Source organism: Nelumbo nucifera, chromosome 6, assembly GCF_055504915.1.
Source record: "Nelumbo nucifera cultivar China Antique chromosome 6, China Antique-T2T, whole genome shotgun sequence".
In the NCBI taxonomy this organism is placed as follows: domain Eukaryota; kingdom Viridiplantae; phylum Streptophyta; class Magnoliopsida; order Proteales; family Nelumbonaceae; genus Nelumbo; species Nelumbo nucifera.
This window is the reverse complement of record NC_142654.1, coordinates 64,955,388-64,983,284: the sequence shown is the minus strand read 5'-3', so window position 1 is coordinate 64,983,284 and position 27,897 is coordinate 64,955,388. Positions and strand designations below refer to the sequence as shown.

The following is a 27,897-nucleotide window of genomic DNA, read 5'->3' as shown; positions in this document are numbered from 1 at the left end:
TCAATGCAATACAATTACTGGCTCAAGTTGATCAAACATTTTAATGAATTAATGGATCCGATCTCTACAAGGACCAAGTCAATTTGATTGGTTCACCGCGATCCCTTGCTTTGACTCGTAACTATAAGATTCCTCAGAGGGTTATTAATCCCCAACCCCAGGTGCCAACCGTGTCACCAGTTGGCACCGAAATCGGATCTGCTCCTCACATAGGGCGTCTCACACGCGTTTCACACGCGCATCCTATTATGCATTGAAAACATCTTCCGTATTTATAAGCGTGAGAAGCAGATCCCGTTCCGTTGGCACCGTCGAGTCTTGACTCAAAAACTTGACGAGAACGGAGAGAGTTATTTAATGCGTACGTGCTGCTCAGGGAAATGGGGTCGTCCACCGTGATAGGTTTGACGACTACAGAAGTTGAATTGTTAAAACTAAATTTTGCTTGAAGGAAGAGCTGAATTTCTACTGTAAGTCTGTAATTCTGAAATTAAAAAAGTATAAAAATGAAAAATGCCTATAAAAGTGAATAATCCATTAAAAAAAGGAAATAGAAAACTGAATAGGAATCACTAAGAAACTGGAAGGAAAGATCAAAGTCGAAGACTGACTGACCCATAATAAGAAGACTGTCAAGGAATTCCTCTCTCCTATTTCCCCGTTTCCATCCCGTCTCATCCTTTCTCTGTTTCTGCCTGAATCAGTAAAGGAGAACAGTGAAGAAAACCATGTTGGTGTCAGAAACAAGTTGACAGAAGGGAGCTGACATGGGTAACTGTTGCGGAAGCCCAGTTGATACCCAAAGCCAAAGCACCACCAGACCTTCAAGTCCAGGTACTGTCTCTTCTCCTTGTTTCTGTTTTCTCTTTGAACATCTTCTCATATGGGTTCTCTGTTTCTTCTTTGCTATTGGCGCTTGCTTCTTTCTTTGCCACCTCCTTGGGTTCTGTATTTCCTCTTATCATGTGCAAGAGAAATTCTGATTTGCATCTTTCGAATTGGGAAACTTGGAAATTTCTCTCTCAAAACCCAGCGTTTTGTTTTTGGCTAAATAATTCATCAATTCTCTATGAATTCATGGGTTTATCCGTTTCTGCTTTTAGTTTCAATTTTCGAATATGGTGATATAAATAACCATTTATTTTCCATAATATTTAAATGGGTTTCACTTTTTTGGTCCAATGTTTTATCCATTCTTCGTAATTTCACATGGGTCTCGCTGTTTCTGCCATTGGTCTGTCACAGATTCTGATATAGCGATACTAACCACTAATTTCCCCTACCTCTAGACGGATTTTCTTCTGTTTCCTTTATCTCAAGTAGCTTTCCTTTTTTGCCCCAAAATCTCAAATGGGTTCTCTCTTTTTCTTTCATATCCTCAACAGGATTCTCTTTTGCTTCCACAATTCCATCCCATAACTTTAATTCTGTTTCCTTTTCTCCCCGTTTGTTGCACAGGGACATCAACATGGACGTCGAGAAACGCCAGCAGCTTTTCCAACAGCAGCGGTAGCACCAACACCCAGTATTCGACAAGCAAGAGCCTGGATGAGAAGTTCCCCAACGGACACATCTTACCAAGCCCGAACTTGAAAGTCTTCACTTTTGCAGAGCTCAAAGCAGCAACCAGAAACTTCAGATCCGATACAGTGCTGGGCGAGGGAGGTTTTGGAAGGGTTTTCAAGGGTTGGATTGATGAGAAGACGTTCGCTCCTTCCAAGATTGGTAATGGAATGGTTGTTGCAGTCAAGAAATTAAATTCGGAGAGCTTGCAAGGATACGAAGAATGGCAGGTAAATTTGGAAAAAAAAAAGCACAAGGAAAAAAGTAGAATTTCTTCCATTTTTACTTTTTTTAGAGCACTTCGGGTTTCAAATGATAAAAATGCTCTTCAAACGCTACTGCTGAGTGATGTATTTTGATTTGTATAGATTAACTGTAATTTTTATTTAGTCAATAACTCTTTGTAAGAATTTAATAGATAATAATTCTTACTCTAGTTCATTAAATTTTCTTCATTACAATGTTTTTAAGAGCAGACCCTTTTTTTTCTTAATTCAAACTATCACTTGCATACAAATGTACCTAATTAGTTAACATGAATTGATGAGATGGTTGGATTTGTAGAATGAGTTTTTGCCCAGTCAGAAAGGAATTTAGAATGGTGTAATGGGTGTAGGATATTATTTTTGACATTTAATGTTTTGTATTGTTTTATCCTTGAATGCTGTTTATTAATTATCATCAATGGCCAAGAACTTGAAGGAAGTGTTTTTTTTCCTCCCTTAAAAAAATTACCAGTTCAAATGGTTTTGAAGTTGGTAGTTTTTTTTTTTTTTTTCTGCTACAGTTTCGAAGTTGGTAATGAGAACATGGAGATGAGTAAACCATCTTTTTCACATACAGGGCCATTGCTTGGTGCAATGGTAAAATCTTGGGCTGACAAGCATAGAATGTGGGTTTGAATCTACAAGCAGCCAGTTTGTGCCTAAAAAGGGCCAGTCCGTCCTCCTAAGACCTTGGATACCCGAGTCCATAATTGAATAATGGACCTTTAGGGTATCTCCAAGCTAGAAAATCAATAATTTTTTGGCCTAATTGCCATGTTGGCATGGGTTATCATAGACTGCAAAGCAGGACAGCATTTGCCTGGCCAATTCTAGAAAGTTGGGATTCAGCCTTCCTTGAGTGAGTGTTCACATTGTATTAAAGGAGTAGAAGCCAAGTTCAATATCACATCTGCCAACTTGTCTCCTCTCTCTATCTTCCTCTCCCTTCTCCCCACAAACTTGGTTTCATTTAAAATTCCTTTTTCCATTTTTGAATTTTGAGCCAATATTTATATGATAATTTGTTTCCATCTTTGTCTTTTTATGGTGCAGTCAGAAGTGACTTTCTTGGGAAGGCTTTCTCATCCCAACCTGGTAAAGCTCCTCGGATACTGCTATGAGGATAATGAACTCTTGCTCGTTTACGAGTTCATGCAAAAGGGAAACCTCGAAAACCACCTTTTCAGAAGTAAGGAAAACCTTGCGCTCATTCTCATAGATGTGCAAACAAACACAAACATTGGAAGATGAACTTGTACACATGAAACAAGCTGATCTAATTTTCAAATTCTCACATTATTCTTATCCAGGAGGTTCAGCTGTACAGCCACTTCCATGGAATTTACGACTCAAAATAGCAACTGGTGCAGCTAAAGGGCTAGCTTTCCTGCATACATCAGAAAAGCAAGTAATCTATAGAGATTTCAAGGCCTCCAATATCTTAATGGATGCAGTAAGATTTCTGAACCAAAATGCTTTTTAATATACAAAAAGATTCTTTTGTGGGTATAGAAAGAGACTTAATAAATCTTTTCATCTTTTGTTCTATATAGAATTTCAATGCAAAAATATCAGATTTTGGGTTGGCAAAAAATGGTCCTGCAGCTGGAAATTCACACGTGACAACACGTGTTATGGGCACATATGGTTATGCAGCTCCAGAATACGTTGCCACAGGTAATATTTTCTGCCTCTGCTTCTGATTCTCCCCAAGTCTTCTCTGTTTCGGTTTAAACCTTAGGATTGAATTTGGACTAGGCCTGATTAATTTGGTTGACAAACAAGTCCATGCCTTTTAAAGTACTCCAGTAGTTGTACCTGGTGTTATATAGCTATATAAATGTAACTATCCACATCCAATTTCTTTTATGTAGCAATTGTGCTGTACAGACAAGAAAATTTACTCATAGTGATTCTAACATCTGAAACCATGAGACCCTGGTTGATCTTTCAATAGTGGATTTGGGCCTTGTCATGTATGACATGGCCAGAGCAAGTCCACCTTTTATAATGGAACCATCTCCAAGAGTAAAGACCGGAATATGGTTGTTTCAAGATTTCAAGGAATTTAGTTCCTTTCAATATCTTACTAGAAAATGGAAATAAATCCATTTTAGACAAGGATATCATGGTTTCAAATGCTAGCAGACAGTGCAATAAAAGGATTTCATTTTCAAACACCTCAACCCTTTTTAATTAGTTTGAAAATATACAAGATTTGGTACCACTAACTTGGTAAATTAGCCAACCCCTCCCCTCCCCCTTTTTCTGGTAAACTGGAAATTCAACCATGTCCTCCTTGAACAGGTCATTTATATGTGAAGAGCGATGTTTATGGATTTGGGGTCGTGTTGCTTGAGATGCTGACAGGATTACGCGCACTTGATACAAACCGTCCAAGTGGCCAGCACAACCTTGTAGAGTGGTTAAAGCCATCTCTACATGATAAAAGAAAGTTAAAAACCATGATTGATTCTAGGCTGGAAGGCCAATTTCCTATGAAAGGTGCAGTACAGTTAGCTCAGCTAACTCTAAGTTGTCTCGGATCAGAACCAAAGAGTCGCCCATCAATGAAGGAAGTTGTTGAGACTTTGGAACGGATTGAAGCTATCAAAGATAATAAACCAAAGGAATCCAGAACCAACTCTGCACAACCTAGAGGCTACCGCCACGGCCAATCCCCCTTGCACCATCGCTCTCCTCTTCACCCGAGGCAAGAAGGTGGTAGAGTAGGAGATCATGCCTACCAACAACCACCCAGACGAGGGTAGTTTGGGTACAAGATGGCTCCAGTGAAGTGAATGACCATGCACAGAATGCACATGAGGTGATTGTTTCTTATTATTAAACGATCCCCATTTTTTGTTAATGCTTTTACAAGTCTTTTGGATGTGATGATTGATGAATTAGTGATTCTGTCGAGTCCTTAGTATTGCAAGGTGAAATTATGTATGCTTTTATATATAGAACTTGCAAGCGTTGTGTAATGTGTATCTTCTTTTTGTCTCTCTTTTTCTTTCGTTTTTTTTTTTTGAGGGGGTTTAGAACTGATATACATATCTAATCTAATTACAGCAGTGAAACTACTGAAGCTCTTTCTCTCTGTCTTGCTTTAACTTTCACAAGTCAATCTTGTCATGCTATAAAATTGCTAAAATAACATTTAGTATTCAATTACAAGTACTGTTTGAACTTTGAAGAAAAGGAAAAACATACATAGAGGAAGGAGGGAGACTTGCTAGAGACGTGGAGTTCAATTCATAAATTTGGATACCCAAAGCCATTGCTTTCTTTTCCCAGGTTATCCAGCATGGCAGCATTGAGGCAAGAGGCCATCTGATTACAGCTTTAGGTGATTGAACAGAATGACTTCATGCTTTGTTTTTCAGTAAGTTAGTAATGAGGTTGTGAATTCCTCAATGGTTGAAGGCTTGATGCTGAAATTGAGTTAATTAACAATAACCTTGAATGTTTTATTATTTAATTATTTTATTCGCTAAAAGAAGGACAAATAAGTCATTCAGTTCAGCCATTTCACTCTTCTTTTACATTATCAAATGGCCCAGAAATAAAACTATTTCTAGACCAACAAGAGCGAAAAAAAAAACCGTTATCCTTTGGACACTCTTGAATCTTGATGCTTCTATTTATTCGCTAATAAAAAAGAATTAAACCCTGTTTATTGGCCTATATTTCTAGATATCAATATTGTCTCTGCTTTCCAAGAGATTCTATCCTGATCATCTCTGCTTTCTATATTTCAATCAAGATGGGTACGGCTTGTGGTGGTAGCTTGATCAAGCTCGTGGGAAGCTTGGGTAATTGACTAATTTCACTGGGAACTCAGAAGCCCATCTTTTCTGTGCTATCCGTTGGTCACACCAGTTAGAGGTGTCAATTGGACTGGATCCAATCCGATTCGGTTCAATATGAATCCATTACAGATGGCTTAGATCCAATCCAATCCGATGAATATTTGGATCATTTTGGATCAGTCCAATCTAATGTCTGGACTGTCCAATCTGTTCAAATTGGTTTTAATTTAGATTGATTGCAACCAAAACCTGGTCCATTGACACGTGTATTCTATCTTCTAATAATGGACCGGATATTTCTTCAATTTCATCGAATCCAATATAAATCCATTACAAATGAATCAGGTTCAAGCCAATTCAATAAATGCTTTGAACCATTAAGTCTGAGTGGTCCAATTCAATGTCTTATTAGTCCATCCAAATTGGTTTTCATTTAGATGGGGTCCAACCCAAAGCCGGTCCATTGACACCCTTACACCCCTACACACCACATCGTTGGTGGAAACAAGAGGTGCATAAAGAACCATAATGTTGAAGAATGGGCCTTGCCACAGGGTCGGGATCCTTTCATTGTCATGCTTGACGTGGGGACCAAGTTGAGTTGTCAATATGATGGATCTCTGATGCAGGGATGGATTGTTGGGCTGCTCAAGATATGGTGGAAAAGTACATTTTGTGGAGGGACTTGATGAAGCTCTTTTATGAGTCTATCAAGGTAGCAGATAAGAAAGGCAGTGAGAGCCACTGTTAATAACACGAAGATGGTGCTCTGCTCTTATTTCTTTAATTTCTTTAAATGAGATCGTCCATGTTTTCAAGGTCTTACATGGAGAAACCTGGTAGAATAAGGCCATGTTTGGAACCAATATTGTTTTTTGAGAAAATGGTGTTGCATTGGTATGCCGTTCTATGACTTTTATCCTTTTTTTTTATTTATTTTTTGTTCTGGACCATTGCTATTTGCTGCCAGTCATTTTTCAATATCACATCAGCATCTCTTTACTGGCAGCGGTAAAAAAACGAAAAAACACCAAAATTAATATTTCCTCAAATCACACCTTTCCTGATTTTGAAAGTATAGTCTAAGAATGTTTTTCGGAAAAATGCATAACCAAAACAGCAACAGATTTCAGATGTGGCACTGATAGCATCGGTTCCAAACACTGGCTAAGTGAACTCAGATCAAGAGTGCAGCAACGATAAAAGTAAAACAGAGCACAGACGTGGTGTCGGTGAAGGAGTTCGAACTTGGCAGTTATGACAATCTTTCGTTTCAAATCCAGAGAAGCACATCTTATGGTCATCGGCTCTAATCCTTACGTCATATATAATCCATACTCTGGTACCTTATACCAGCGCCCAAGTAATTTCCTTGAATCCAGATTTCTCCACCACAACTGTTGGGATATCGATGTGTAAAACTACATGTCACAATGGTTAGGATATCGAAGTGTAGCTACAATGTGATGTGAAGTGGGTGTGAGGACCATTCTCTTAACTGTATTGGTAATAATGTTTTAAAAGCCGATCTGGAAGTCAAACTGTTGTCGTGGTAGGGATGGCTTATATATATATAGAATTTTTTGAGGATAAAATTTATTGTTCCATATTTAAATTTATCTATAAAAATGATGACAAATAAGATAATCGGTTATTGATACTAAATGAGTTGAACAGATGTAATTTTAAGATATTCAATGCATTCAATTCCCTCTCATTAAATTCAATATTTATGTTATTAACTTACATTCATGTTCATTGAATCGTATATTTAAGTCATTTTTGTTTTTTCCAAGTTCTCATCATTAAGTTCTATTAATTAAATTCATACTTAATAAATTAATAATTCCAATAATATAAAAGCTTATGCTTTTAAGATCTACCTAGAAAAATGTGTTTTCATCTTGGTGGTGGTAAAAAATTAAACCATTTTGGGTCAAATGGGTCAATCCATGTTGCCACGATTAAATAATAAAATGAAAAAATTTAGAAATTAAAAAAATTGGGAACATTTTTTACATATTAAACAATAATAAGTATGATAAATAAGAAATGTTTTTATTAATGATGGAAATGGAATGTAAAATATAATTGAAATTAAAAATATTTTCATATTCTCTCTCATTAAATCCTATATTTAATATATATTTTTCTCATCATTAAATTCTTGTAATGAAATCCACAATATTAATTTTAATAGTATAAAAATAAATATTTTGAAAAGTAATTTGAAAAAAAAACCATTTTCTTCCCTCCTGATGGTGGGCAAGCAATTTGGCCATTTGAGGTCAAATGGATTAACAAATAATACCATAATTAAATAGTAAAAAGTATAATAAATAAGTATAAAATATAAGAAGTATTTTTATTAATGATGAAAATGGAATGTCAAATTTAAAACCTACCTAAAAATGAAATGTTGTCATAGTCAAATAATAAAATTTTGAAAAATAGAAAATTCAAGAATCACAAAAATTAAAAAAAAAAAAGATAGAGAAAATTTTGGGCACATATCTAATGTTAGATATTTATAAAAAATAAAATATTGGGTACATCTTTAATACTATGCATTCATTACATTGAACAAAAATAAGTATTATAGATAAGAAATCATTTTATCAATGATGAAAATGTAATACGAAATTTAATATCAACCTAGAAATCAAACTATTTTTCTTTTTGGGTGGTGGGTTAGTGGTTTGGGTCAAATGATATCATAGACAAACAAAAATTAAGTCTGATAAGTAAAAATTATTTATATAATGTAAATGAAATATATAATTTAAAGGGAAAATTATAATTAAAGCCGGTTGTACATTTAAAATTAGGTTGCAAGTTGATCTAGAAACCAACAAAACTCTGACAACCGGCTCTACATTTCAAATTATAAAAACCTTCATTGTGTCATCGGAGGACATGGGACTCTTAATCCATGTTGGACACAACAGAAAGCCTATATCGAAAATAGGTTTTTATTTTCTCTCCTGATCCCTCTGTCTCTTAATCTTCCTCCCTTCTCTCTCATTCTCATAGTCATCTCTCGATCTCCCGCTCCCTCTATCTCTCCCACTCTCTCAACTTTGGTATGTAGCCAAATCAAAATCTCTCTCTCATTCTCCATCAATCTCTCTCATTCTTCTCCTTCTCAATCAATACCTCATTCTCCCTCTCCCTCTCTCGTTCTTTTTTTTTTTATTTCTCTTACAAACTTATACAATATTAATCAGATAGTATAAAAAAACTAAAGGGACCAACCACTTGTACAATCAAGTTATAAATTTCTGTCAAGTTGGTATAAATTTCATAGTCAAGAGTTTCTTGTGAATTTTTATCAAATTGGTGTAATGATTTTTGAACCATACCAAGTTGGTCTCATGTTTTTTATTCAATTTGATTAATACCATACAAGTGTATAAGAAAACTAGAAAAAGAATGAGAGAGGAAGCGGGAGAGAAACTAAGGGAAAACAACAGAAATTAAGGGAGAAAGAGAGATCGAACTAGAAAGAGAATGAGAGAGATTGAGGGAGAACAATAGGTAGAGAAAGAGAGAGAATGAGAAAAATTGATAGAGAATGTAAATACCGAAACCAAAAACCATTTTTATTTATTTTTAAATCACATAGTCGTTGAGTAGAGAGAGGTGACTCTGAGAGTGAGAGAGTGAGAGAGAGAGAAAGGAAGAGAAATTAAAACGCTTTTTTATTTTTCAATCACCCAAAATTAAGAGGGTAATTTTGGTATAAGACATTTGTTGTGTCCAACATGGATTAAGAGTCCCATGTTGGCAACAGCCACATAAGCCTCCAATGACATAGCCAGGGTTTTTATAATTTGAAATGTAGAGCCGGTGAGTTTTGTCGGTTTTAGGACCAACCTGTAGCCTAATTTTAAATGTACATCCCATTCTAACTATAATTTCCCTAATTTAAAATTAATCCGAAAGCAAATCTATTTTCTTATATAGATGGTGGGTCAATGATCCAACTTTTCAAAGAAACCCATAATGTCATAATTAAATAATAAATATTTAAAAAATGATAGAACACAAAGAATGAAAATGTACAAATTTTGTAGAAAACATTTGAAAACATTTCTAATGTTATATATTCATCATATTAAATAAAAATAAATGTTAAAAGTTAATTTTATTTATTATAGAAACGAAATACAAAATTTAATAATAATAATAATAATAATTGATGGTGCGCGATCTGGATACTCGTAGCTGGAAGATGATCTAAACACCAGTGGCATGGCGAGCTGGACCAACCTGCAAGATAATAGATCAAAGAACTTGGGGTGGCTAAACCAGCGAGGTCGCTCCAATGCTTAAATCAGTACTATATTATGGATGCGAGCTGAATACTTAAACGCTAGAGTGCTAGTGAGCAAATAATTGCACATACCTTCGCTTTGAGGATTGATGCCCCTATATAGTTGAGTAGTCGTGAATCCTACGAAAAGGCTCTGGAATCTCTGGGCTACATAGATAAGATCCGTTCCACTTTCGAAGGAGAGCAATGCACTTGATAAGGTTTATCAATTCCCTCCAATTCGTATGGAGTGAGGATGAGCCTTGTTAATGAACGTCGTAAACCCGGGGAATTCGGAATTCGTTGGAGAAGCTTCTAGAGTCGATTATGTGGCGCTTCGGTTCTTTAGCCCCGATCTTGCACCTTGGTTCTTTGGCTCCGAACTGGATTAGGTACCGAGGTGCCTTTATGGCGAGGTGCTCAAGGTCCTGAGCTCCCGAACTACTAGCAACGTTCCCTTGCTGAGTTGTCATCCTATTGGCTAATCGCGTCCACGTGTACTTCGGTTGCTAGGTCGGGCCAACTTACCCCATCATCAATTGCCCCCCCACTCCTCGTGCCAAGGGTAGCAACCCCGGTGCGGGGAGTTCACGGCCAGCGCAAGCAGGTTGGCCCGATTCCTTCTTGGTTCACCTCCCGGTTTTTTGGTCGGACTGATGTAACCCATGCGGCTCAGTGGAAAAAACCAGATCACGTGTCGGGAACACGCGGACTCGATGTGGTTTATAAACTCTATGGATGCCAAAAACCGTGCTCAACCAAAATCTTTCCTCGAAGGGAGTGCGGCCGGTTTTCATGAGAGCCATAGGATCGCATCAATCTGACCGCCAGTTCCCGGATATGGTGGCTATAAATAGGGGGGACCTAGTCCCCTTTCCTTCGTCCTTCAAAGTGCATTCGAGAGTTGAGGTCGCACATCTGTTCTTCAGCTCGCGTCTTGTATTCGGGGTAGTTCACTTCTTCTTTCGTCTTTTGGTGAGTTCGCCTTATTCCGCCCCTCTTTACTTCGAGTTCGCTTGTTCCTTTTGTTCATTATGTCTGGCCTTAGTTTAGATAGCCTTCTAGATGAGAGCGATGAGTCCATTGGGGCCAAGGTGGGTACCTTGGCATAGACTACGGGGCTTCATCCTACCGAGGTGGGCACTTCGGCACAAGATGAGGACCCCAATCCGTCCGAGGTAGACTCACCTCGGCGAGAGCGAGGTCTTCGAGGTCTTCGACAAGATCGTGGTCTTCGAGGAACAACTCGTAACTGGCCTTCATTTTCCACTCCACCCTTTCATAGTCGAGATCATCAAATTTTTTGACATTGCCATAGACTAGCTCCACCCGAACTCCATTCGTAATATTGTAGGTACCATCTCCCTTTTTCATGACTATAATCGACCTCTTGACCTTGACATTTTTTCCTCGATCCTTTCCATCAAAAAGAATTCGGCCTATGTTCTACCCCAGCGCAGGCGTAGTTACTACATGTCTCCACGCCCCAGGTACAAGTTGTTACACGAGCTCCCCAACAAAGTCCCGGCCTGGAAGAGGCGTTACTTCGTAGTTCGTAACGCGGAAGGGTGGCCTTTTCCAACTCACTAGAGACCTGCCATCCAGGACCTCGACGTTAGGCTAGATAAAAAGTGCAAGAGGATGTCTGGACTTGGGCGAAGCTAGGCTTGAAGTTCAAGAACTTCGTGACTGAAGAGAAGCTCGCGCAGGCCGGCCTAAGTCCTCCCGGTAGGTCACTAACTATTGTACTCTTTCTCTTATTTTGTTTTGCTTCGATGACATTGCATCTGACTCTATTCATTGCCTTGTTGCAGTTATCATGGCTGACTTCTCTGCCAATGAGCTCTTCAAAGGAATGCACAAGGGGAAGAAGAAAAAGAGGGCCTCCAAGAAGGCCCGTATTTAAGAGGAGGTTCCTACTTCGGGCATTGGCGCCACCTCCTTCAAACCTCCAGCTAACACCGAACATACCCTGGTAATTGACCTGGTCGAGGAGGACAAGGGTAGGGATTCCCTACACCAATTGCCCAAGGAAACTACATCCTCCAAGGCCCAACAATCTCAGGAGGCCATCCCATCGAGCAGCGACGTCCCAGCTCAAAGCATCTTGAGCCCAAAGCTTGGTCTCCTCAAGAGCGAAGATGCAGTCTTCCCTGAAGAGGTTACTCGGTGGGTCGAGCTACCGGCTGTGCAGCTCGGAGGAAGAGCGGCGACACACTGCATGGTGGTATGTAACCAACCTTCAACCTTTCTGTACTTAGATTTTTTCTCAATACTTATATCTCGTTTCTCCTCTTGTCAGGTGAACTCTTCGATCCATGCTCTGGTCTACCAGTCCGAGATGAATTTGAAGTAGGCTCTCGAAGCCAAGGAATCATCTCGCAAGGCTCACTCCGATCTGAACCTAGCTTATAGCGAGAACAACAGATTATTGAGGGATGCGCGAGCTCAGAAAGAATTATTGACCGTTCTGATGGTGGAGAAGGAGGAGCTGAAGGAGCATGAGGCAACCCATAAGAGAGAGGTCCAGAACCTCGAGGAGCTAGTGAAGTAGCGAACTGACATCTTGCTTCACTTGATGGAGGAGGCAAAGATTAAGGCCGTCGAGGAGTCTTCGGTGGAACAACGCAAGTTGCTTTTCGAGACCGAGAGGGCAGGCTACCGCAAAGGCTTCAAACTCAACAGGTGGTTGACCCGACATGAGTTTCCTCACCTCGACCTCAGCGCTATTACCACATCAAAGATCACCGAGGAGATGGCCCTCGAGGCAGCTAAGGACCCCGACTCCGAGGAGGAGGAGAGCGATGACCTCTTCGGCGAGGAGACTGTGGAAGGGGATGAGGGAGGTGATGCCGCCGACGCCACAAATGATCTCATGGAGACTGATTAGCCCACCGACGCTGCTACTAGGGGCGAAGAGCCCCAATATAATTGATACTTCTTGCCTATTTTCTTGGACCCCCCATACATAGTGTATGTCCCGAGCCTCCGAGATCAGTTGTAGTTGTTCTTCTCTCTATATTTTTTTTTCATGTACTCAGAACTTTTTATTAATGAAACATAATGATCCACAGAACCTTTTGTGTGTAAAAAAGTTTCTTGAGTGTTAGTTATCCCGAAATTTTTCTAAGTGGTGGTTATCCCGAAGTATCAAGCTAATGAGTTGGACTCCAAACAGGAATAACCCAATGTTGTTGTACGACAAGGTGGATGGACACTGTAGGGTATGTACCCGACCTATCCATGCACGGGCTACTCACTTGTCCAAGCCGAAGAGGCGATTGGGACTTGTCACGCTTATGCCAAGAAGGTGTTTAAGACTTATCTGCCCATGCTGAAGAGGCGACTGGGACTTGTTTGCCTATGTCGATGAGGCGATTAGGACTTGTCTACCCATGCCGAAGAGGCGACTAGGACTTGTCTGCCCATGCCGAGGAGGCGACTAGGACTTGTTTGCCTATGTCGAGGAGGTGATTAGGGCTTATTGTAGTGTCGAGATCTTCTGTCAGCTCGGCACCATGGCCCTTAGGCTTCTGCGAGTGACTCAAAGTCCTCTCTCCAGCTCGTCATCTTGGTGGTTCCATGGTCTTATAGGAATTTTAACTTAGAGTTGCGGACTCATATGTAGTACCTTCTTAGGTTGTCAATGTTCCATGCCCGAGGTACCCGCTTCCCTTCCAAAGTCTTGAGCTCGTATGTGCCTTCCCCGAACACCCGCCTTACTCGGTACGAACCTTCCCAGTTTGGTCCGAGCTTACCTATGCCGGGCTCAGGTACCATAACTTTCTGGAGAACCAAGTCGCCAACACGGAACTGCCGCTTCTTGACTCGAGCGTTATAATACAGAGCTACTCTCTGCTGGTAGGCCGCAGTTCAAATGTAGGCTAGGTCTTGCACCTCCTCTACCAGCTCTAAGTTGGTACAGAGCTCGTCGTCGTTTGTTTCCTCATCATAGGCCTCAAATCGCAATGTGGGTACCTCGATCTCTGTCGGGATCACCGCCTCTGTGCCGTACGTGAGGTTGAAGGCAGTCTCACCCATCACGGTCTTGGTAGTAGTTCGGTAGGCCCAAAGGACACTAGGCAATTCGTCCACCCACAACCCCTTTGCTTGAGCTAGGCGAGCATTCAATCTGCGAAGTATCGCTCTGTTAGTTACTTCTACTTATCCATTCGCTTGGGGGTATGCCACTGAGGTGAAGTTTTGCTAAATCCCCATCTCGACACACCAGTTTTGAAACTTAACATCTTCAAACTGCTTCCCATTGTCGGATATCAGCACCTAGGGTAGTCTGAACTGGCATACTATGCTTTTCCAGAAGAAACTTTGTATGTTACGGGCTGTGATGATTACTAGGGGTTCGGCTTCCACCCACTTCATAAAATAATCTACTGCTACAACCAAGAACCTCCTCTGCCCTGTTGCTGGTGGGAAAGGATCAAGGATGTCGATTTCCTACTGCACGAAGGGCCATGGGCTGGTGAGGTATTTCAAATCAGTAGCTGGTTGGTGGTGGATATTGGCATGCCTCTGACATTTGTCACACTTCTTGACGAGCTCAAGTGCATCTGCCTTCATTGTGGGCCAATAATAGCTTTGCCTTAACACTTTCTATGCGAGGGCTCTACCCCCAAGTGTCCACCGCACAACCCTTCATGGGTGTCGTGAAGTACATGCTCAGCTTCTGAGGGTCGCAGGTAAGGGAACATGAAGGAACTCCTGTACAGTTGTCCGTCTATGAGGACGTACTTAGCTTACTGACGCTCTACCCTTCGAGCCGCATTGCGTTCTACAGGTAAGGTCCCGTGGAGCAGATAACCAGCGAGCAAGTCAATCCAGCTTGGTTCCACCTACAACACGGGAGCGACCTCTTTTGCCCCCCTCCCCCCCCCCCCCCCCCGAGAATGCTGGAATGAGGTAAGTCCTCTATGTACACAGTTCGCATAGTGTTGTCGCTCGTACTCGCTAGACGTGACAAGGCATCGGCCTCAGCGTTCTCGGACCTCAAAATTTGCCTAATAAAGCATTAGATGAAGCTATGCAAGATCTCTCTAACTTTGGCTAGGTAAGCTACCATAGTTGGGTCGCGGGCTTCGTACTTGCCAGTGACTTGGTTGACCACTAGTTGTGAATCGCTGCATACAATGAGGTGTTTCACTTTCATTGCCCTTGCTAAGGTCAGCCCAACGATCAGTGCTTCATACTCTGCCTCGTTGTTCGATGCCTCAAATCAGAACCGGAGTGCATACTCCAGCTTCACCTCGCTTGGGCCGTACAGTATCAGTCCTACACCGCTTCCCCGCTGGTTGAATGAGCCGTCAATGTGGAGGATCCAGGGCTCCTCGTCCCAGGTCGGTACCACTCTGACTGGGCCTGGTGCCGCACTAGCTAACGCTCTCGTCGTGTGAGTGAGCTTGGTCAATTCGAGGGTCGCTGCACTGAACATGCATTCTGCTGTGAAGTCTGCCAAAACCTGGGCTTTGATTGCTGGTCGTGGCTCATACCGGATATCGTATTCGATCAGCTCGATGGACCACTTCGCTAATCTTCCAGACACCTCGGGCTTAAGTAGAATCTGCCTCAAGGGTTTGTTAGTGAGAACAATGATAGTGTGGGCCTGGAAGTATGGGCGAAGTTTTCGGGCTGCTATGATCAGCGTGTACGCTAGTTTCTCAATCTTCGGATACCTAGTCTCTGCATCCTGCAAAACTTTACTAACATAGTAGATGGGTCGTTGGACCCGATCTACTTCTTTGATCATTACCGAACTAACTACTTCATCGCTTGCGGAGAGGTATAGTTTTAACGCGTCCCCTTCTTCAGGCCGAGTTAAAACTGGAGCAGTACTTAAGTACCTTTTCAGCTGGTCAAAAGTGAGTTGGCACTCTTCGGTCCATTCAAAGTTCTTGCTCCTTTTTATAGATTTAAAACAGGGTAGGCATCGGTCTGCCGATTTAGACATTAAGCGGCTTAGGGCAGCTATCCTACCAGTCAGCTTCTGGACTTCTTTTATTTTTCAGGGTGGTCTCATTTCTAGGATCGCTTTTATTTTTTCTGGGTTGGCCTCGATGCCACGTCGGTTGACTATATAGCCTAGGAATTTACCCAAAGTGACTCCAAATACGCATTTCTTCGGATTTAATTTCATGTTATATCTTCTTAAAATTTGAAAAACATCATTTAAATCATTCAACAAAGAGTTTGAAAACTGGGTCTCCACGACCATGTCATCAACATAACATTCTACTTTATTGCCGATCAACGGCTCAAAAACTTTGTTTACAAGGCGTTGGAATGTTGCCCCAGCATTTTTCAATCCAAAGGGCATGACCTTGTAACAATATAGCCCGAGCTCAGTTATGAAAGTGGTCTTGTCTTCGTCAGCAAGATCCATCATAATGTGGTTGTAACCGGAATAGGCGTCCAGAAAACTCAGCAACTCGTGCCCTGAGGTTGCGCCCACTAGACGGTCAATCTTCGGCAGCGGGAAGCGATCTTTCGGGCAAGCTCTATTCAAGTCGGTGTAGTCAACGCACATGCGCCACTTGCCATTGGCCTTCTTCACCAGAACTAGGTTGGTCACCTAGCTCGGGTAATGGACTTCCCTGATGAAGTCTGTCGCGAGGAGCTTCCCGACCTCCTCATCGACTACCCTCCAACGTTCCGGGGCGAGGTTGCGTTTCTTTTGTCTTATTGGCCTAACTAAAGGGTTGGCGTTAAGCTTGTGAGTTATAATTTTTGGATCAATCACGGGCATCTCTGCCGCGGACCAAACAAAAATATCTAAATTTTCAAGTAAAAAACTTACTAGATGGGTTCGAAGTGGTTCGTTGATCGAGGCACCGATCTGAAGAGTTTTGGTTGGTTTGGCGGCAGAGACTGGTATGTGGACCGTTTTCTCTTTTAGGGCAACTCATTCATCGGTATACTCTGTCGGTTGCTCGAGTTCGATGTCCTTGGCTAGCTTTGCTTTTCCTTTTAAAGCGGTCACGTAGCACTTGCGGGATTCGAGTTGGTCACCTCGCACGACTCCCACCCCGTAGTCAATTGGGAACTTCATCGCTAAGTAGTAAGTGGACACTATCGCATGCAAAACGTGCGTGATAGGCCGACCTACTATCACATTGTAGGGGGAGGGAGTTGGGACTACTAAGAACGTGTGCTCAAATCATACAATGTTTGGCCATGTGCCTACTTCCATGGGTACTATCAAGGGTGTATCTGCCAGTTTCAGGTCACTCTACTATAACTGTAATTTGTCCAAGGTCTCCTTGAAGAGTATGTCTGCTGAACTGCCTGAGTCTACTAAGATGCGTTTCACCTTGAATTCGTTGATCCTTAGGTTCACTACTAAATAATCATTGTGTGGGTACTGGATCCCGCGCGCATCGTCCTCTATGAAGTAGATCGGTTCTTCGATCTGAGGTCGCTTTGGTGGGTTTTCACCTTCGTTCTCCAATTCGCGGGCCGAGGTCCTCCCAGCTGCTGATGTACATCTAGAAATGATGGACCTACCAATGATCATATTGATCACTCCACGAACTGGCCTTTCCTTTGGTAGCTGCCGAGGTGGCTGCTCATTCTGCCTACTGGTCTCGGGGGCATTCCTCCTCTGGTCCCCTTGTCGGTCTGCTTGCCCCCTCTCTTCTCACAGGATGTAATTCTTCAGGTACCCACAATGGATAAGTTCCATGATCTCATCGCGGAGATTCCTAAAATTTTCCGTGTTGTGTCCATGATCTCAGTGGAAATGGCAGTAAACATTTGGGTCTCCCCTTAGCCTAGGAGGCCATTTGACGAAAGAGGAATCCTTAATAGCCATTAAGATCTCTCCTCGCTTAGCATTCAAAGGTGTATAGTTTGTTCTCTCCACGGGCGGGGTTCTGAAGCGCCGACCTGACTTGTGCCCACGCGAAGGGGACCGACTTCTTCCCCTGTTCAAGGACTTGCTCTTCTTTCTTTCCTGCCCACTGTTGCTCGTCCCTTCATTCTCTCTCTTCCTCTTTTCCACCGGTAGATTGTCAATCTTTTGGTTGATCTCCTCCTCGGTACCGATAAACCAGTCTGCCAACTTAAGGAACTCGATGATATCTTTTGGTTTGTTGGATACCACGTGCCACTTGAACTCTTTATGGGTTATTCCTTTCTTTGCCGCGGTGAGTTGCACCGCTGGATTGAGGTCCGGTATTTGCAGGCAAGTATCGTTGAAGCACTTTATGTAGCTTCTGATTGATTCTCCTTCCCTCTGAACCACATTCAGAATGCTTTCTTGCGACCTCGGGCATTTCTTGATTGTAATGAAATGCGCAGTGAAAAGATCGGCAAACTGTGCCCAGCTTTTGATGGAGCCGGCGTGAGGTTCCGATACCAGGTTCGGACCACCCCCTTGAATGTGGTGGAAAAGGCCACACACATGCAGGATTTGTCAGCCCCAGCTAGGTGCATTTGAGACTGGAAAGAATCCACATGATCATTGGGATAAACGACCCGTCATACTTATCTAACGGGGGTACCTTGAAGTCTTTCAGCAACGGGCTAGGAGCTCGGGAGAGGAGATGACTAACAAAGCAAGGGAGGCACAGTCTTCGTTGCCACCGAGCTCACTTCTTCCTTTTCTTTAGCTCACTCTTCTTGTTGGCTTGGCTTTGCTGGCGAACTGTTTCTGGCCGAGGAGCGACGTGTCTTGTGGCGTCGCCATTGTTGCTTCTTCACCGGTTCAGCGTTGGTGCTGCTGACTTCGGTATGATCTGGTATCTCAACATCATTACAAACATTGTCGCGAGGTGGATCCTGGTTCCTTCTTGTCGAGTTCTCCTGATTGTGGAGCTCGCACAGGCTATCACGAGGCACCGAGGGGTCCTGCCTCGAGTTCGCACCTCGAACTCTGGGCTGGTTGTTATCTCCTCGCAATCCATTGTTTTCCAGCTGGGAGTGCCACACCGGATTGGCCCTGTTGAGCTGACTATCCTTGGGCCTATTTCTAAAATTTCCTTGTGAGACTAGGGGAGTGCGCTGACCGTCTCTCCTCCCACAGGGTGAAGCTTGACCCTTGGGAGGAACCGGCACCTGCGAGGTCCCCTCACCTTGATGAGGGGATCGATGGACATTCTACCTAGTTCTAGGCCGATTTTGGTTCTGGCCCTGGCGCAACCCTGGGTGCCGGGGTGGAATTGACTGCTAGTTCAGCTGTAGTGGTGGGAACTGTTGCTAATACTGCTGGTATAGGTAGTACTGCTGATACTGTTGGAACTATTGGACCTGTTGCATCTGGATCTGTATCGTTCGGACACACAGAACGAGGTCATGGAATTAGGAGTGCTCGATTCCAAGGGGAACCACAGATGGCTCAGAGAAAGTTACGCCCACTAGGGGAAGCGGGATGCTCAATTGCGTAGTGCCTTGTGGTATGGACAGTGATGGGACCCCTGAAGCTGTAAGGGGAATAGTAAACTGGCCGATGCATACTGTGGGACATTGGGGGAAGGTTGATTGCTGATCTTGCCCCCCGGTGACATTCATCTCGATGCTTTTCCTGGTGTTTCTGGAGTAATCCATTGAGATAAATCGAAAGCTAGAACTGTAACTGAAATTGGGATGACCTTTTGATCAGTTCCCACAGATGGCGCCAATTGATGGTGTGCGATCTGGATACTCCTAGCTGGAAGATGATCTGAACACCAGTTGTGTGGTGAGCTGGACCAAACTGCAAGATAATAGATCAGAGAACCCGGGGTGGCTAACCCAGCAAGGTCGCTCCGATGCTTAAGTCAGTACTATATTATGGATGCGAGCGAAATACTCAAATGCTAGAGTGCTAGTGAGCAAATAATCACACATACCTTCGCTTTGAGGATTGATGCCCTTATATAGTTGAGTAGTCGTGAATCCTACGAAAAGGCTCCGGGATCTCCAGACTGCGTAGATAAGATCCGTTCCATTTCCAAAGGAGAGCAATGCACCAGTTGATAAGGTTTATCAATTCTCTCTGATTCGGGCAGAGTGAGGATGAGCCTTGTTAATGAACGTCGTAAACCTGAGCAATTCGGAGTCTGTTGGAGAAGCTTCTAAAGTCGATTATGTGGTGCTTTGGCTCTTTGGCCCCGATCTTACACCCCGGTTCTTTGGCTCTGAACTGGATTAAGTATCGAGGTGCCTTTATGGCAAGGTGCTCAAGGTCCCGAGCTCCCGAGCTACTAGCAAGGCTCCCTTGCTGAGTTGTCATCCTAGTGGCTGATTGCATCCACGTGTACTTTGGTTGCTAGGTCGGGCCAACTTACCCCTCATCAATAATAATAATAATAATAATAATAATAATAATAATAATAATAATAATAATAATAATAATAATAATAATAATAATAATAACAACAACAACAACAACAACAACAACAACAACAACAATATAATAATAATAATAATAATTGTTATTTGCTACAAGCACTTAAGTTTATTTTTAATCATATTATTACTTTTGTTAATTTTCAACTTCTATCATATACCTAAAATTCAAGTAATTAATATGAAGAAAAATTTCTTACATGCAATGTGAGAGATTCGGGTCCCCATGGCGAACCCATACCTATCAAGGATCAGGGATGGTGGACAACTTTTATCCCTAACTGGGATCAGGGTTAGGGATAGGGATTTATTTCAGATTTGGGGTTGGGACGGGGAATATGAACCCCGCCCCTTTACCATTCATAGTTGCAGGTCACCAGTTCGACTATGTAGGTTAAACTGGATGGTATAAACATGAGAGAGAGGTACATATAAACATGTATTTTATCAACAAAACATATACTTATTTTTATGATTTGTGTGTATATGTATATATTATTTTATGTTTAGTTTATATTTTTAATTCAGTTTTATATTTTTTTATTTGTAAAAAATACTAAAAATTATAATTTTATGCAATTTTTTTTTTTGCAAAAAGAAAAATAACAGGGCAAGTTGCCTTGGGATGCATAGATATCGAAAAGTTACCCAAGATATATAAAAAAAAAAGATCAACCCAATGGGACACAAAATTATGGCCTCCAAAAGTTTGCACATCTTATACATACATACATACATACATACATACATACATACATACATACATACATACATACATACATACATACATACATACATACATACATATATATATATATATATATTAATAGGATTGCGGTGCTCTCTCCATGCAGGGAGTAAATTCCCACGTGAGAGGAACCCATTTCCTATTAATTATATAAATATTGTTAGATAAATATATAATAGTTATTATATATAATTAAAAATATTGTTATTATAATTATCTAATTATATAAATATATAATAGTTATTATAAATATAATTATCGAACCGTTCAAACAGTTTTGACCATCTTTTAATTTTTTAAAATTTTTTTTGTCAAAACGGGCCGACCATTCGGTTCGAATGGTAGGACTATTCGACTCGGTAATCGGAGCCTTGACCAATTCGGTCTCTAGGTCGATTTTCAGGTCGACGGTTCGGGCCACCAATTTTCGGGTTGATGGTTCAACTGTCCGGTTCGAATAAACGGCCCGTTCTGACAACAAAAATTTTAAAAATAAAAAAAAGGCCAAAAACCATTGAACGGGTCAACAGGTTAACGGTTCGACCACTTGGGTCAATGGGTCATTGACCGATTCAACGGTTTGTAGCCAAGGATCGGGATTGGGGTAAAATGGAACTGGTTGTTTGGACGGTTCCCAATTAAAAATAAATAAAAAAACGGACGACCCATTCTGACAACAAAAGTTACAAGCAAATAATTGAGTGTGTGAAGTCCATTAAGCAGTACCATATGTGTTATGTCATTCGAGCGTGTGACTCATATGACCTGAAAATGGAATTGTTCTGGCAACCGATTTTCGTGTCAACAGTTTGACTATCCGATTCAAACAGATGGCCCGTTTTGACAACTAAAATTAGAAAAATAAAAAAAAATGACCAAAAACCATTGAACGGGTCAATGGTTCGATCGCTTGGGTAAATGGAATCTATTCATGCGAGTAGATTCCCACGTGAGAGCAACTCATTTCCTATTAATTATATAAATATTGTTAGATAATTAGATATATGTAATTATCTAATTATATAAATATATAATAGTTATTATAAATATTGTTAGTAACTAGATATCGAATCCTTCGAACAATTTTGACTGTTTTTTATTTTTTAAATTTTCTTTTTGTTAGAACGGGCTGACCGTTCGATGCAGTAACCGGACCCCTGACCGGTTCGGTCTCCGGGTCGGTTTTAAAAACCATGATGTTATGTCATTCAAGCATGTGACATATATATATATATATATATTAATAGGATTACGGTGCTCTCTCTTTTGCAGGAAATGGAATTTGCGAGTAGATTCCCACGTGAGAGCAACCCATTTCCTATTAATTATTTAAATATTGTTAGATAATATATAATAGTTATTATATATAATTATAAATATTGTTATTATAATTATCTAATTATATAAATATATAATAGTTATTATAAATATAATTAACGAACCGTTCGAACGATTTTGACCTTCTTTTAAATTTTTTTTGTCAGAACGGGCCGACCATTCGGTTCGAACGGTCAGACTATTCAACTCGGTAACCGGACCCCTGTCCGATTTAGTCTCTGGGTCAGTTTTCAGGTCGATAGTTCTGGCCACCGATTTTCGGGTTGATGGTTCAACCGTCCGGTTTGAACAGATGGCCCGTTCTAACAACAAAAATTTTTAAAATAAAAAAAGGCCAAAAACCATTGAACGGGTCAACGGGTTAACGGTTCGACCACTCGGGTCAATGGGCCGTTGACCGATTCAACAGTTTTTAGCCAAGGACCAGGATTGGGGTAAAACGAAACTGGTTGCTTGGACGTTTCCCAATTAAAAAAAAATAAAAAAACGAACGACCCATTCTGACAACAAAAATTACAAGCAAAAAATTGAGTGTGTGAAGTCCATTAAGCAGTACCATATGTGTTATGTCATTCGAGCGTGTGACTCATATGACCTGAAAACGGAATCATTCTAGCAACCGATTTTCGGGTCGACATTTCGACTATTCAGATCAAACGGATGGCCCGTTTTGACAACAAAATTTAAAAAAAAAAAAAACGACCAAAAACCATTGAACGGGTCAATGGTTCGATCGCCCGGGTAAATGGAATATACTCATGCGAGTAGATTCCCATGTGAGAGCAACTCATTTCCTATTAATTATATAAATATTGTTAGATAATTAGATATATGTAATTATCTAACTATATAAATATATAATAGCTATTATAAATATTGTTAATAACTAGATATCGAATCGTTCGAACAATTTGGACCATTTTTTATTTTTTTTATTTTTTTGTCAGAACGGGCTGACCGTTCGACCCGGTAACCGAACCCCTGACCGGTTCGATCTACGGGTCAGTTTTAAAAACCATGATGTTATGTTATTCAAGCATGTGACTCATACGACCTGAAAATGGAACCATTCTGGCCATCGGTTTTTAGGTCGACGATTCGACCTTCCGGATCAAACGGATGGCCCATTCTAATAACAAATATTAAAAAAATAGCCAAAAACCATTGAATGGGTCAACGGGTTGACGATTCGACCACTCAGGTAAATGGGTCATTGACTGATTCAACGGTTTTTGGCCAGGGACCAGGATTGGGGTAAAACGAAACTGGTTGCCTGGACGGTTCCCAATTAAAAAAATAAAAAAAAATTGATGACCCGTTCTGACAACAAAAATTACAAGCAAAAAATTGAGTGTGTGAGGTCCATTAAGAAATACTATACATGTTATGTCATTCGAGCGTGTGACTCATATGACCTAAAAATGGCTAAAAATTGAGTGTTGACTATTCGGTTCAAACGGATGGCCCGTTCTGACAACAAAAATTAAAAAATAAATAAAATGACCAAGAACCATTGAACGGGTCAATGGTTCGACTGCCTGGGTCAATTGGTCATTGACCGATTCAACAATTTTTGGCCAGGGACCGAGATTAGGATAAAACGGAACCGGTTGCCTGGATGGTTTCCAATTAAAAAATAAAAATGACCAAAAACCATTTTATAGATCAACGGGTCAATGGTTTGACCACTTGAATCAATGGATCATTGACCGATTCAACGATTTTTTGCCAGAGACCAAATCAATGGATCGACGGTTCCATTCCAGCCCCTGCGAAGCAAGGCCCTCCGTGATCAAATAGTTCAACCACGTGGGTTGAACAGTTTTTCATCAAATAGTGGATTTCATGCAAATTAAACCCGAAATCTTAAGCGGGTGATGGTTCAAACTTAAAACAGTTCAACCAGGCGGGTCAACAACAGGTTGAAAAACAATGATTGCTAGGCTAGTAAGAGATATCCTTGTGGAACCTGGTGAGAGAGGAGTTCGGGGTAAACGGATTAGCTGCACTTGATGGCTGTGACAGGGCCTGTTCAAGTTCAACCAATAATAACGATTAATCCATTCAGTCCCTTGCTTTTGGTCAAAAGGATATTAAGCACTTACCCCACACCCATGTCAGGCCCAAAAACGTTCCCAACAGGCGACAGCCTCTGTCCAACAGCCCAAACTTTTCGCAGTCAACTAGGGTATTGATTCACAACTGATGATCACTGTTAATTTTTTTTTTCATTCAAGCCCGGCCCAGTCTGAGCCCGTATCAGCCCGTACTTTATGCCGGCTAGGCCCAGTACTAAAAATCTTTGGCCCAGAGAAAGCACATCTCTGTCCATGATTTTGAATATAAATATAAATATAAAACTAAAAAAAAAAAAAGCCTAACCCGAAACGGGCCACAATAGCTTGGACTTAGTACGTGAATAAGAATACAACGGGTTAGGTTCGGGGGATGCCCCGCCCTGTAGGCAATATGCTCTGCTTCCATCCCTGGTGACAGGGTGGGTTCATGGTGGTATATCCATTTTTCTCCAAAATTTTTCTATTTCGAGGTAATTACTTAAAAATAATCTAATTAATGGATATTTCATAAATAGGATTATAGGAATTTTAACGTATTTTAAGAAGTGAATTAATAATTTGGGCGTATTTTAGAAATAGAAATATGGGATCCTGGATTTTAAGAATTTAGGAAAAACTTAGATTAATTTACCATCAGGTTTGAAAAATTATATGCAAACCCCATCCTCGCCCTACCCCCAATTTGCCACAAAAATATTTTCCCTGTCCCATTTAAGATCAAAGAAGCCCCTATTTTATAGAAAGAATTGTCATCTCTAACGTAAAATATGTTAAAATTAAAATAATTAAACAAAAATGCTATAAATATAAAAGGGGATAGAATTATGGGGAAAATTGCCATCATACGCAAACGCAATACATCTTATGCACTGTCTCATTTTAGAATTGTCTGACGTAGAAAAATAAAAGGGGATAGAATTAAATTTAAAAATTAGCTTTAAATATAATGTTAAATAAAAATTAAATTTAAAAAAACATTACAGCATAATGCGTTTTGCCCCTTATGATGCATCTTACACCATACGTTTGGTACGTTGTGTCATCTCATATAGGTCCACGTCAGCCAGTCCGTTCCAAACGGTTCAATTGGTGGTTGGACCCGCTTGGCAAGAGACACGGGAATGATGATGCGACTGAGAGAATATTAAGGGACCCATATGGCAGGGAGATATATGCTCACATCACTGTCCTTTTTTTATTTTTAATCAGTTGATACTTTGGGCCCCTTTGGTTTTCAAGAATAGGGTCAGGAATCACAATTGGAATGGGTCATTTTGATTGAGTGGAATCCTATTCCCGGAATGACATTCCCCCATTTAAGAGATTCTCTCCTTCTCCCTTAAAAGTGAAATTCCATTCTAACTGATTCCAATACTGTTTCTGATTCCTATTTGAACCAATCAGACAATAAAAATGTACCATTCCAATTTAGATTCCCAAAGATTTTGATTTTCATTCTGATTCTAATTCCAATTTCAATTGCAACCAAATGGGCTTTTGAATTATCATAAACCCAAACAAAATAACTCTAACCAAGTCCAATTTTATGAATATAGGGTGGATTTCTTCTGACCAGAATGTCAAACGAAGTTTTGGGGTTTTGTCATTTTGTTTCACTCAAATTTTGAAGTATTATTAAAAAAAATAGTATCAAATTAATAATAACCCAATCCAACCTATGGCAAGGGTGCTTCAACCCTAACCAGATCCAACCTGATCCTTCAAAATAATAAGCCCAGCCCAATCAAGTCCAGCCCATCTTACAAAATGTAACACTAACTAGGGCTACAAGTAGTATTTTTCTTTGTCCATGCTTAAATTGAAATTCAATGCGGTCAAAGGTGATTCGAAGTTGTTCTGTTTACACTTGAAATTTAATTTATGTTGTATCTATTACTAAAGTTGATCTTGATGTTGTGTTTTTACTAAAAAATCACGAGTTCAATTCCATACGGTTATTTGTTCATTATATACAAATCAAAGTCATTTTTATTTCACTTTATTAATCACATATAATATTTTTATTACTTTAGTTTAATTTATTAATACTTTTCAACATCCAATATAATTGCAATCTGAATTCAACACAAATCTCATGGGTAAGCTTCAATTCAAACATGAATATCAACAAACCTAATTTGGTTCTAGGTATACCCGATTTGATCCAAACCGTTTGCATCCTTAAGCCCTTAACCCTATTCCAATTCCAAGTGTTCATTCGGGAGGTTGAGTTAAACATTCAATTAAGCTGGTTTCTGAGGCGCTCTAGATAAGTTATATAGAGATGGTAATTTGACATGTTCCCATGGGGTTCTGCCCCACCCTATCCCAGTTATATTATATTATATTATATTTATAGGTAGGTTTAAAAAATAAATAAACTTGCAAGTATGTAAGTAGGAATGATCTGGGCGGGGCGGGGTGGAGCAAATTCGGGGATCCCCATTCCCTACAGGGATTGGGGATTGGATTAGGATTTTTATCCCCGATGGGGCTTGGGGCAGGAATGGGACGGGGCATTTGAGTTTGGGGTCGGGGCATGTAAAACCTGGCCCTGTCCATGCAAGTCTCAAAAAGCCATAAGCCACTGAAGTTCAGCCTAGTGTGCAACTTGGGTAGGCCTGGGATGAAGCTTCCTAAATATTTGAATGAGCCTAGCCCAAAGGCCGAGCTCAGAGCAATGTAAAATGCGAACTCAGGCCAATCAGAACCAGAGCTGTGCCTCTACTTCAGCCCTCCCAAACGGGCACCAAATAACTCAATTTCAACGTTTGGGACTTGGGCTATGTTTAGTTGCAGTGCAATTTTATTTGCACTTGTATAAATGCATGGGAGTGCAAATGTAACAAATTCAAATTCTCGTTTAATTTTATTTTGGATTTTACTTTATTCTACTTCATATCTTAATTCACTTTACTTGTACTGCAACCAAACAAAATAAGTTAAAATTTGAAACAAAAATAGATCAGAATTTACACTTAAATCATTTGTACTGCCATGGTTTTAGATTAATGCAAATTTTTTGCATTGCTACCAAACCCAGCATTAGGTTTAAAATGTAAGGGGTTTTACCGTTCAGTCCACTCCTATAAACCTAGTGCTCCACTCAGAAATCTGAATTGCAGTCCCCTCCTAATGTACTAATAACCCCCCTATAAACCGCATCCTGTACAAAGTTTAGGGTTTAAGCTTGAAAGATAATTTTTTTTAATGAAAAGGTGGTCGTGGAAGGAGCCAAATAAACCTCCAGCTTTCATAGTCAAGTAAGGTTAAGCCCAAAAATTGCTCGACAAAAATCTAGATGTTTCGGTGAGATGACTTGAGTCTCATTATACCAAGTTGCATCCGTACGAGGTGAATCCTAGTAGCTTAAAATGCATGTAATTCAAATTTGCAGCTGAAATCAACAAAACTGGAAAAGGCAAATCTTAGGCCA

General features: G+C 40.6%; 1 protein-coding gene across 2 annotated transcripts; it reads left to right on the top strand.

The window, feature by feature from the left end:
• The first annotated feature begins 330 nt into the window (after positions 1 to 330).
• Positions 331 to 4,944, top strand: LOC104590210 (putative serine/threonine-protein kinase PIX13). 2 transcript variants are annotated; one of them, XM_088890139.1, is made up of 7 exons: positions 331 to 470; positions 705 to 834; positions 1,459 to 1,793; positions 2,883 to 3,018; positions 3,140 to 3,282; positions 3,383 to 3,506; positions 4,137 to 4,944. In XM_088890139.1, exons 2-7 carry the CDS (start codon positions 768 to 770, stop codon positions 4,598 to 4,600), a joined length of 1,269 nt encoding a protein of 422 aa, XP_088746265.1. In that variant the 5' UTR covers positions 331 to 470; positions 705 to 767; the 3' UTR covers positions 4,601 to 4,944. The 2 variants fall into 2 exon arrangements, with proteins under 2 accessions (XP_088746265.1, XP_010247082.1); XM_010248780.3 differs by lacking the exon at positions 331 to 470 and having other exon boundaries at positions 532 to 834.
• The last annotated feature ends 22,953 nt before the right edge of the window (positions 4,945 to 27,897 follow it).

What these genes read in the sequence shown, in the direction of transcription:
- LOC104590210 (XM_088890139.1), top strand. Translation starts at nt 768, where the DNA reads ATGGGTAACTGTTGCGGAAGCCCAGTTGATACCCAAAGCCAAAGCACC. An exon ending in AAGGATACGAAGAATGGCAG is followed by an intron (nt 1,794 to 2,882) that starts GTAAATTTGGAA and finishes TTTATGGTGCAG; the next exon opens with TCAGAAGTGACTTTCTTGGG. An exon ending in CCAATATCTTAATGGATGCA is followed by an intron (nt 3,283 to 3,382) that starts GTAAGATTTCTG and finishes TGTTCTATATAG; the next exon opens with AATTTCAATGCAAAAATATC.